The sequence below is a fragment of the Saccopteryx bilineata genome, chromosome 1 (assembly GCF_036850765.1).
Source record: "Saccopteryx bilineata isolate mSacBil1 chromosome 1, mSacBil1_pri_phased_curated, whole genome shotgun sequence".
Taxonomy (NCBI): domain Eukaryota; kingdom Metazoa; phylum Chordata; class Mammalia; order Chiroptera; family Emballonuridae; genus Saccopteryx; species Saccopteryx bilineata.
This window is the reverse complement of record NC_089490.1, coordinates 245706630-245719129: the sequence shown is the minus strand read 5'-3', so window position 1 is coordinate 245719129 and position 12500 is coordinate 245706630. Positions and strand designations below refer to the sequence as shown.

General features: G+C 37.9%; 1 protein-coding gene across 1 annotated transcript in view; it reads left to right on the top strand.

Moving 5' to 3' along the window:
* The window catches only part of TTC33 (tetratricopeptide repeat domain 33), a 44321-nt gene extending 32383 nt beyond the window's left edge, over positions 1–11938 (top strand). The window contains exons 3-5 of the mRNA XM_066240265.1: positions 3558–3639; positions 5479–5610; positions 7119–11938. Coding sequence (XP_066096362.1) covers positions 3558–3639; positions 5479–5610; positions 7119–7472 — 568 coding nt within the window. The 3' untranslated portion in view covers positions 7473–11938. The remainder of the gene's footprint in view (positions 1–3557; positions 3640–5478; positions 5611–7118) is intronic.
* Positions 11939–12500: the final 562 nt, after the last annotated feature.

Here is a 12500-nt window from a genome sequence, read left to right as displayed (position 1 = left end):
TATTTAGGTTAGTGAGGAGGGCGGAGCATTTCTTACTCCCTATTTCCTTCGGGGTTTGATTATATATTTAGCCAATTTTTTGCTCAACCATACCTTCGGGTGTATTGCGAAATATCTGGAGGCTCCAAGGATAGGTTTTTCTGTTTCTGGTTGAAGATCTTGTTGAGTTTTGGGGGATATTTATTGGTATCGCTTCCTACCGCACCATTACTCTGACGTCATCTCCCTGTACTCTATTTTTATTGCTCGTTCCTCCAACTATGCTGCGATACATTAGGATTCTTAAGACTACATTTCTAGCTGTGGAATTGAAAGCTTTGCAGGAGGCAGTGGGAGCTGTTTTCTTGTCAGGGCCTGCTCCACATTGTGCTAATTCATCCACAGAGTCTGTCCACCCTCTTCCTTCAGAAACTATTGGTATGTGTTAAGTGCTATCTTGCTGGGTGCTACAGCTGTATGTACCTTGGTCTGCAGAATACCTATCGCATTGTCTACATAGAGCTTTTTGGTTTACCCAAACACAGAAACAAATGTAAACTTTCAAATTGTTCTATAAAGAAAAAGAACTGGGGCCATGAGGTGCTATTTACCAGAATGATTTAGATAAGGGGCCACAGCATTGTTCTTTCAGGAAGCACAAAGACCTGTGATTGGGTTTATCCTGGTGAAGGCGGGGGGGGGGGCTATTTATTTTTTGTCTTTTTTTTATATTTTGTGATTTTATTGTATACTTATAATTAAACTAAGGCAGGAAATTATGGTGTTGCCCATTTACTAATATATATATATTTATTTGACCCAAATTATTCCTAGATACTGAAGTTAATTTCTGGTGAATTTTATTTTGTAACATTTAGGTGCATGCTAATGTTATGAATGAATAATATAAATGGTAAAATGTTTTAAGTGATCCCTGTAACTGAAGTACAGTTGGGAGATTAAAATTGTGACTTTCTACTTATTTCAGAAAATACATTGTGCAGTATAGCAAGGAGTAGAATAGGGTAGTTCCTTTCAATAAAGTAACAACTAAGAAATGTCCTGTACTAGGTACAAGTTGACATCATTGTTTTAATTTGCTTTGAAAAATGACCTTTATTCAGCATGTGTATACCTTCATGTAATTTCAGAGCTCCTTCCTACTGTTTCCCGGGTGAACTGATCCATCTTGAATTGTTTGTTCTTGTCTGTAATAAATTACAATAGAAACTTTTAAAGACTCATTTGTTATTTTGTGTAAGTAGTTTAAATTACTGAAAGTAGATTTTATGACAACCTAATCCTATGTTTACATACTTTTAATAAATGACAGTGAGTAAAACAGCATATTTTTTAATATTCATTTTTAAAGTATATATATATATTTTACTGGACCTGTAGTCTGCATCTAGCATGTCATCTCTATAACCTCTTTCTGATCCATTCCCCTTTCCCTAAATCTGGCTGTCTTGAGAAAACATGCAGTTAGGAAATACTTTTTTTCTTTTTGAGCCTTTTTTTTTTTTTTTTTTAAATTTTATTTATTTATTTATTTTTTACAGAGACAGAGAGTGAGTCAGAGAGAGGGATAGACAGGGACAGATAGACAGGAATGGAGAGAGATGAGAAGCATCAATCATTAGTTTTTCATTGCATGTTGCAACATCTTAGTTGTTCATTGATTGCTTTCTCATATGTGCCTTGACCGCGGGCTTTCAGCAGACTGAGTAACCCCTTGCTGGAGCCAGCGACTTTGGGTTCAAGCTGGTGGGCTTTTCCTCAAACCAGGTGAGCCCTCACACAAGCTGGCGACCTCAGGGTCTTGAACCTGGGTCCTCTGCATCCCAGTCCGACGCTCTATCCACTGCGCCACCACCTGGTCAGGCTGAGCCTTTCTTAAGCTACAGGAAATTAGGTTTCTTACAGTGAATGCTCATTGTATGTAACTACACATTATTTTGTCATTGATTTCTTCAAAATGCAACTCTAGATTTTTTTTTTATTTATTAATTTTAGAAAGTTTTAAAATTTATTTTTAGAGAGAGAGGAAGGAAAAGTGAGAAAGACATATTTGTTTTTTTCCACTTATTTATGCATTCATTTGTTCCCTTATTTATGCATTCTTTGGTTGGTTTTACTGATTTATGCATTCATTGGTTGTACCACTTATTTATGCATTCATTGGTTGACTTTTGCATATGCCCTGACCAGGGCTTCAACCAACAATATCAAGACAGTGCTCTAAGCAACTGAGCTGCTGGCCAGGGTAGTTGTTTAAAAATTACCCTGTAAGAATGTGAGTTTTGAACATACTGAGTTTGAGATGTTTTGGGGACATCTAGGTGGTGATTTTAGCTGACTGTATGTCTTGTGGATCTCAAAAAAGAGATATTTCCTGGCTGGACAGGTCAGTTGGTTAATGTGTTGGCCCGATTGCAGAGGTTGCTGGTTCGATCCCCAGGCAGGGCACATACAGGAGCAGGTTAATGTTCTTGCCTCTCTCTCTCCCCCACTTCCTTTCTCTCTAAAATCAATTTAGAAAAGTTAAAAAAAAAAGAGAGACATGACTAGGAGAACATCAGTGAAAAAGTGGTGGTGGAAATAACCATCTCCTTACTGCTTATCATTTATTTGACTTGTATCTTATTTTTTTATTTTATTTTTTTGTATTTTTCTGAAGCTGGAAACGGGGAGAGACAGTCAGACCGACTCCCGCATGTGCCCCACCGGGATCCACCTGGCACGCCCACCAGGGGTACGCTCTGCCCACCAGGGGGCAATGCTCTGCCCCTCCGGCGCGTTGCTCTGTCACGACCAGAGCCACTCTAGCGCCTGGGGCAGAGGCTAAGGAGCCATCCCCAGCACCCGGGCCATCTTTGCTCCAATGGAGCCTCGCTGCGGGAGGGGAAGAGAGAGACAGAGAGGACGGAGAGGGGGAGGGGTGGAGAAGCAGATGGGCGCTTCTCCTGTGTGCCCTGGCCGGGAATCGAACCTGGGACCCCTGCACGCCTGGCCGACGCTCTACCACTGAGCCAACCAGCCAGGGCCGACTTGTATCTTATAAACTTACCATGCGTTTATAGTGATGAACAGGACATGGTCTCTGTGTTCACAGAGCTTGTAGACAAGGAAACTTAAAAGTGAAGAACCTGGACAAAATCACCTGGCAACGTTTTAGGTTGTCATCTCTGTCGGCTGCACTGCTGTAGTCTCGAGCCCAGCGTTGCAACTGGCTGGTAAATGCCTCGGAAAAGTTCTTTATAATGCATCGAAAGTGAATGACAGCATATGCAGTCCCTGAGGTGGAGGACAGAAAGAGAAATGCTTGTGGAGATTGCTCAGCCCAGAAAGTAAAATCTAGGAGAAAGATTTTCAATGTCTCTTATTGATGTTTTGCTTTTTTCTCTTTTGCTGTCCCTTTCCTTTATCTCTTAAATTTTCCTCTTTTTGTAATGTCATTCTCATCGGTTTTTGAATAGTGGTATTTCTGGATAAACAATGATTCCTTAGTATTTGGTTATGTACTCTCAAGGACTTAACTGGAAACATGATGTAAGTGTAACTTTTAACAACCACAGATACCGAGAGGCAATTCAGAAGTGGGATGAGGCGCTGCAGTTAACCCCGAACGATGCTACCCTGTATGAGATGAAATCCCAGGTAAGGACTGGGGAGGGTTTTCCTTGCATTGTGAAGTTGCACTGTGTTTGTTTGGTAAGCAACAATGAACCAAAACAGCATGTCCTTTTGTTTTCTTTTTTAAATACAATTTATTTGAAAAAAAATATTACAGTCTGACCAGGCAGTGGCGCAGTATATAGAACATCAGCCTGGGATGCAGAGAACCCAGGTTCAAAACCCTGAGGTCACCAGCTTGAGTGTGGGCTCACCTGGCTTGAGTGTGGGGTCGCTGGCTTGAGTATGGTCTCATAGACATGACCCCATGGTCACTGGCTTGAAGCCCAAAGGTTGCTTGCTTAAAGCCTAAGGTCACTGGCTTGAGTCCATGGTCGCTGGCTTGAGCAAGAGGTTACTGGCTCAGCTGTAGTCCCCGCTTCTACCTCCCACCCCCTCAAAACCCATAGGAGAATACAGTCAATGAACAACTAAGAACAAAGAATGATGCTTCTTATCCCTGTCCCTTCCTGTCTGTCTGTCCCTTTGTCTCTCTCTCTGTCTCTTTCACTAAAAAACAACAAACTATTACAGTATTATTTATGGCTTTTCCTTACAAATCAAGTTACAAATTTGTTTACCTTCACAGTGCAGTTAATTATTCATTCTAACTAAGCAGATGGACACATTTTAAAAAGTCACTGGTAGTCTCCTAAATAAAAAATGTGTTTGCTTTCCTCGGAAATTAATTGTAGTGGACTTAGCAATTACTTAGTTTCTTCTGATGGATTGGAATCTAGATGAAGATATTTCTCTGCAAATGGACTAGTCCTTAGCCAGAGGTCAGAACAGACTCAGTTTATTAATAGTTTAAAAATAACATTTGTACTTAAAATTACATTTCTAATATTTTTGTGGGAAAGTTTATAAAGAAAACCTCTGAGCGCTTTGATTAAGTTATCCAAAAGATTCCAAGTCTCAGAGCATTGGACATATTTTTGCCAGGGCCTCCTTGTCTATACACCTAACAGATATCTTTCCTGATGGTCACCTCAGATGGGGGGCATGTTCTTTATCAGCTCTGATTTTAGTTTATCCAGAAAACAAACAAACAAATAATAATAGTGGTATGAGGACCTTCATTTGGATAAGTCATTTTCTTTTTTCTTTTTTTTTTTTTTTTGGATAAGTCATTTTCAATCTTGAATTTGTACATATTCAAGACAGGATTTGTGGTAAACTCTATGAGATGAGTTGATTAATGTGCAACTGATAATGATGGTTGTGTCACAGATTTTGTGAGATGCATATGGTCCCAAAGATTATAGATAAAACCAAGCCCTTTTTCCTAGGTTGGGGGGAGGGTTCTAGAAGTCCCTGATTTTTTATGGTTTGTGTGGTTTGAAGAACCCAGTGGTGGGGAGGCCTGTGGAGTATTTAACTGATTTTTATAGCAAGAGGGAGTTCACTAGGGACAGGATGAGTGTTGAACAAATTTAAATATACATAGTTGAACAGCAAGACCTCGGGTACATAAAATCCACATTGTAAGCAGAATAAATAGAAGTAGAATTGAGAGGTCAGATAGCTCTGGGCAACCATGGCTGGAGTAGGACTGCATGGTTTTAACCAAATGGACAGCAGGGCACAGTAATTGGAAAGGGACTAGTCTATATTTTTGTAGTATTTCAGGAGCAGGAAGAAGAATATAATTTCTGACCCTGAATGGCAATGGAGAGGGTCAAAACCACTGAAATACTCTGTTTACTAGGGTAAAAATAGATGTTTAAAAATGAAAAGGGTTATTTATGCATGGTTGTCTATTAGTGGTTTGCTAGTTTCTGAATATTACTGACAGGTTTGGTTTCTGTCTTTTGACTATAGGTCCTGATGTCACTTCATGAAATGTTCCCTGCTGTTCATGCTGCAGAGATGGCTGTCCAGAGAAACCCGCATTCGTGGGAGTCTTGGCAGACTTTGGGGCGCGCTCAGCTTGGATTAGGAGAGATAGTCTTGGTAAAGAATTCAGATGATTATAATGCTAATGTTTTATTTTAACATTTTTGATTAAGTGAACCCAAAAGTTAGTCATTTATCAAATCTGTGCAAAAAATAAATTGCAAATTATCTCTTAAAGGTATTAAACCACAAACACAGATGAGAGTTATTACCGTTATTTCCATGATAAAAACGAAATACTCATTGTGTCAAGTTTACTATAATCTGGTACTTAATGCATTTCTCAACTTGTCTGGACCAGACAATTCTTACTACAGGCATGGGCAGAAGTAGGTTTACAGTTGTTCTTATGGAAAATAATACAGTAATTAATAAATAATAATACAAGAATAAACTTCTTGCAGACTCACAAGGGTAAACTTACTTTTTTCCATATATAAAAACATAATACATAATTAAATACAACAGCCAATAAGTTAAAAGTTAATTATTGGATAATCTCTATGAGTTATTATTTAGATTTCTGAGCAGAATTAGGTGTGTATGTTGGAAAATGATTATAGGCCTAGTTCTTCATTTTCTAATCTTTTGAGGTATAAAGGTATGCTCTTATACTTGAGATCTTTGTTTTCTAACATAGGCATTTAATGCTATGAACTTTCCTCTTGGTTCTGCTTTTGCTGCATCCCATAGTTTTAGTGTATTTTTATTTTTGTTTGTGTCAAGATATTTTCTAATTTCTCTTTTGATTTCTTTTTGAACTCACTGATTGTTCAAGAGTGTGTTGTTCAATTTTCTACATATTTGTTAATCTTTCAGCTATCCTTTTGTTGTTGATTTGTAGTTTTATTCTATTGTAGTCAGAAAAGATGGTTGGTATGTCTTTAAATTTGTTAAGACTTGTTTTGTGTGCAACATGTGATCTATCCTGGAAAATGTTTCGTGATTACTTAAGAATAATGTGCATTCTGCTGCTGTTAGGAAGTGTTCTGTACAGGTCTGTTAGGTCCTTTGCTCTTTAGGGTTGTTCAAGTCTTCTGTTTCCTTATTTCCTTATGTTTTTTTTTTTTTCAGTTCTGCCAGTGTTTACTTTATATACTTAGATGCTCTGATGTTGGGTGCATATGTATTTATGTAGTACATAGTTCTGGAGAATCGACCCTTTTACCATTATGCAGCATCTACATCTTTGTCTCCTGTGACAGTCAGTGCATGTTAGCAGTATAACGATCTCAGCCTTTGATTTCAAAGTTGTGTATTCCTGCTACCTTCCTGAGTGTGATATAGCCCAGGAAATCCCTAGATTCTTGTATTTTCTGACCTACAGAAGCTGAACAACACATTTACCTTGTTTTGAACCATAATATTTCTGTTTTAATGGACTTTTAGTCCTCCTCAGCAGTTTGTCAGTCTCTTTCACACTTTTATAACCTTTGTTTTTTTTCATCCCAGTCATAACCAGTGGTTAAGGCATCCTAACAGTCTAGTGTGTTAATAAAAGATATTTGGACATTATGAATTACAGTCACAGCAGAAGAAAAAAACCTGACCTTTTCTTTCCCCAGGCAATTCGAAGTTTCCAGGTGGCCCTTCATATCTACCCTATGAACCCGGAAATATGGAAAGAAGACCTGTCTTGGGCCAGAACTCTCCAGGAGCAGCAGAAGGTTGCGCAGAGGATTAAAAAGAGTGATGCACCGGCGGAAGTGATGCATGTCTCCCCCAAGTCCATCCCCGACTATGACTTTGAAAGTGATGAGATTGTGGCTGTCTGTGCAGCTATTGCTGAAAAACAGAAGCCTGCTTCAGCAAACAAGACGATGGTCATTGTCTCAGCCTCTGGGGCTGTGGAGACCGTCACCGAGGAGGAAGATGGTGCAGCCGCGCCCGATGGCTCTGTTTTTATCAAAGCCCGATGAAGCACAGTGGGAACTATTTGAATCTACCTTTTTGATTGCCAGTTAAAGTGTTAGGCGCATGGGCATTTACTCTGGAGAAACAGGGCAAAACTCCTGTTTGTAAAATAAGCTTTTCAGATGAGGCATAGAAGAACTAAAGGGTAGAATTATTATATAGTGTTTGGACTCTGCTTTGGTGTAAGTTATAATTTAAACTTCTTAAGATCAAAACTCTGACTACAACGGTTTTTGATTAAACTTAATCCAAATATATAAGGGGATACTTTAATGATGCACCTGGGAAGGGACTGCTCAAATAGCGAACAACCTGATGGCCAGTGTTACTCGGATGTGGATTTGTTGATGTTTTTATGATAAAGGAAGTAAGTGGTTTGTTTCCCTCCTAAAAAAAAAAAAAAGCCTGCTGTGTTCTTGTTTCATTAGAATGACTTTGTCACAAAGCTTGACTACTTTTGACGTTTATTTGGATTCAGAATTGTCATCTGGTTATATGTAGATTCTTTGAAAGTTCAGCTGGAAATGAGTGCAAATGTGTATGTTCTGAACATTTTCTGTAGTTTCCCTTAGGTTTGATTGGTGGTGGTTTGGACTTTAAAATTATGATAGTCCTGGTAGTTGCCACCTTCAGTATTTGTTGGATGTGGGAAGTACTGATAAATGTGAGAATGGTGGTTTTATTTTTTGAATTATTAAAGTAGATAGTCCTTACCACAAGTGAGTCATTTTTAAGATGTGCATTTTCTTTTTAATGAATGGCTCTTATAGTTACATCATAAATTAATTGTACTGCAATGTTGTTCCAGTCACAAGCAGTATTTTCTTTCTTTATAAAAACTTAAAAACCTTGGAAATATAATTGATAGCTTATAACTTTCCAGCTGATGATTTTGAATTCCTTTTCTAGATAACTTGTTTGGAACTACTCAGTAAAATGAGAAATAATTACAATTTTAAATAAATGAATTACCTATATCTTCAAAAAAACAAAACAAAACAACCCAGGGATGTTATTATTAGTGTTGTAATGAGTGAATAACTTAGGCACAGGGTACACGGAACCTGAAATGTGGTTTATGGTATGATCCCATGAATAGAGAAGGATATATTTGAAGAAACAGTTCACTGAAGCAACACAGGCCCACTAATCAATGTTGTCATTGCTAATGTGAATTATTTTTGTAGTACATACATTGTGGTACAATTATATAGGACTGCCGGGCACTATTACTTTGCCCACTCAGGAAGCTATTATTGGTGTACAGTTCATTTTATTTTTGTTAGAGATGAAAGTAAGTTATTTTACTTTAAGAAATCTTACCCTGTTGGAGCATGTCAGTAATGGTTTCTATTTTTCTGAGATGATTAAAAAGTTTTTTCTTGTACTGGAATATTTACCTCTCTTTTCAGAATCAGAGAAGTGAGTACTTGGCTTGAAAAGTATTACATTTCCCCCCAAAGTTATATTAGAAAATTAGCTCTGGTTGGAGAGGTTAGTTTTAGAGTGATCCTAAAAGACAAATATTAATTATATTTTATTTTGTTTAATAAGGGATTTTCTCAAAGGGTATATATATAGTTGGATATCTGAAGAAGTTGGTATGTTTTAAGTAATAGGTGTTTGTTATTGTGTAATTTGTGAATAGTTTTTTCTGTATTTCAAAGATTTGCCCATTATTTTGTGTTGTTCGCCTTTAAAAAATTTGATTTACTTTTTTCATGTATGAAAATAAAGTATGTAAAGCACTTGTATGGTATCTTGCCTATGAAGTACTCAGTAAATGCTAGCTTTTTCTATGAAGAGCTGAATTAGTTTGGAGTAATTTAACCTCAGTTTCTTCTGTTTGTAAAAAAGGAAGAGGATTTCTTTGTAATATTTTCCTTATCTGAAAGCAAGAAGTCATCACTTTTGATATTATAGGACAGATAGTTGTCAGTTGGGGACTGTTTCCGGTAGAAGGTTCATGCCTCAACCCCAGACGAGGCAAAACCCAGGGTGGGGTGCCTGTTGCCACAGGACGCTGCTTTAGAGCCTGTGGTCCCCCTGGATTGACATTGGTAGGCCAGGGTCATCTCTTCCTTGCTTAGATATAAGACATACAGTGGTTACACATAGATGGAGGAGGAAAAGAAATCCTAAATCATGGAGAAGAAAGGCAGCTCATTCCCTAGGCCCCCCAAATGCTTAGCTAACATTCTTCTCTGCATGAAGAGAAAAATGCTTATGTTTTATTTTATAAGGATGTGAATTCTGATGTACTGATGTTTACTAAACTTACCAACTGTAATAACAAATTCTTTTGACTCTAAAAGAAAAATAATTGATGCTCATGGTAGTATTAAAGATATTTATACTTCCTGACACACTAAACACCAAAATTGTATCAAATGTAATTTGTATTTTTCTTGGTTGAAATTGTGTAGCATAAACACTCATTAGTCAGAACACTATACACCCACACTATGCCTGATAATTTGAGAATCATATATTATTCTCTAGACAGCAGGTTCTTAGATTATAGAGCATTTACCTTCAATATGCTAAAAAATGCTACGTAAACATTGAAAAGTCATTCAAGGTATAGATCACACACTTAGGGCCTGTGTACAACATTTCATGGTAGTTGTCTCAGTATGCAAAGCTTTTAAATTGATGCTGTATGGCAAAATTATAAAAAGACCTAAATAAAAAAGCTTTGTCTCAGAAAGCTGGGGTCTCCATGGTTATCACTGATCAGGATAGCCTTTTTAGTTTGAATATTATGCTTTATATCACGATGTCAAAAACTTGTTTCATTGCTTTCCCAGCAGCAGGAAATGGTCAATCATTTCTTTAATTTCAGGCTCTGTGAGTCAGGAGCCTTTCTAAATTGACTCTGGACTTTGATTTCATGATATATATAACCATCTCTAAAGAAGTTCTGAATTGACACAAGACCATAGATTTGTAATTATCTTCAAATCAAAGGCTATATATATTAAATGTGTATGTGTGGGTTGTTTTTTTCTGGGAGGCATTAAACTGTATTTTGTACTTGATGTCATTTTAGGATTGAGAAAATAGTGTTTTCTTTTTTAACCATAATACAGAAATTTTTATTTTGTAAATCGTTATCAAAGTAAATTTCAGTGTCACTTTAGTCACTTGCAATTAAATATGCCCACCGGAACGGAAGAGAAGGGGTGGCCTGTTGCGGGCATGCCGTGGATTGTGCCTTAGCGCATGCTGTGTGTGCCGTGGAGAAGAAAGGTTGAGACGTGCTGATGTTCACTTTGCTGGGAAGGCAGAGGGTGGTGACGGCTTCCTTTCACAGTGCTGCTTTGGATGACTATTAACAAGGGTCCTCATCTCTCCCCTCCCACCTCCCCACCTTTATGTTTATCATAAAGGAGAGGGACTTTATGATAAACAACTGGACATAAAGCTCCTTTCTCTCTTCTCTTAGCCTTGTCAAGCCTGCGGAGAGCCAGACCTCACAGATGTGTAAGTTTTGCAGTGAAGCATCTCCCTCTGCCTCTACAAGGGAGACCTGTGGTAGTACAGGACAGCTGCACCTTGGGGAGCAGGTCTGTCTAATTGGGGGTTTGATATTAAGTGGCCAGTGTTGGCACAAACCTGAATTACACCCTCTAACCTAGACTTCTGCAGCAATAAGCCTGATATACCGATTCTCTGTTCGCCTGGCTCCTTTAGTCAAGTGGCTCAGAAGTCCGGAGTGGACAGGGGATATTTACAGGAATCCCTCTAACCCCAACAAAGATTAGTGCAGATTGTATTTCAAAGTAAGCATGAGACAAAAACCAAATTAGGACATTTTTTCTAATAATCAGATTAATCAGATTTTTTTTTTAAGTTGTGGAAATTCTATTGCAAATGTAAACATTTGTTCAGGATATGTAAAAGGTCTACTGACTTAGACTTGGGATAGACCACAATATTGACTCTAGGTTTAATGGGCAGGAAAGAATGTGAGACGAACCATGATATCCTCTGCACACTGTCAACTTTCTTAAAGTACAGTTTACCCAGGAGAAAACACACCCATTATAAATTTACAGTTTGGACAGATGTAAGCACCTATGCAATCACCATTAGATCAGGTTTTGAAATATGTCCATCACCCCAAAGCTCTCCCATGCTCATGTGCAGTCATTCCCCTTTACCCCAACAGCCAGCACTGTTCTGCTTCCTGTGACTATAAATTAGATTTGAATTTCAGATATAATACAATATGTACTCCATCTGGCACTGCTTTGCTCAGTATAATACTTTTGAAATGCACCCATGTTGAGATTCACCATGTTACTGTGCATATCGGTAGTATGTTACTTTTTATTGCTGAGTACTGTTCTGTTGTATGGATATTCCACAATTTGTAGCTTTTCATATTGTTGGACATCTAGGTTGTTGATGAGTATCTTAAGTTTTGACCTGTTATGAATAAAGCTGCTATGTATATATGTCACAAGTCTGTGTGGATATATGTTTTCATCTCTCTTGGATGAATACCCCGGGGGTGGAGTTGCTGAGTCGAATGGTAAGCGTATGTGTAACTTTAAAGGAAGCTGTGAACCTTGTCCAGTTTGCATTCCTACCAGCAGTGTATGAAAGTGCTTCAGTTGCTCTATAGCCTTGTCACTGCGTGGTGGTGTCATTGTTTTTAATTTGAGTCACTTTAGTGGATGTGTAAGTGGTATTTCCTGATGATGATGAGCATCTTTTCATGTGCTTGACATTTGTATTTTCTTCGGGGAAGTACCTGTTCAAATATTTGCCTTTTGAGTTATCTTTTTATTGAGCTGTAAGAATTTTTTCTCTCTATTCTGGTTAATAATCCTTTATGACCTGTATGTATATTGTAAATGTTTTGTCCCTGTCTGTGGCTTGTTTTTCTTTTTCTTTTTTTAGATTTTATTAATTGATTTTGAGAGAGAGAGAGAGAGAAGCAGGAAACATCAACTCATAATATGTAGTTGCTTCCTTTATGTGCCTTGACCAGGCAAGCCCAGGGATTCAAACCAGCAACCTCA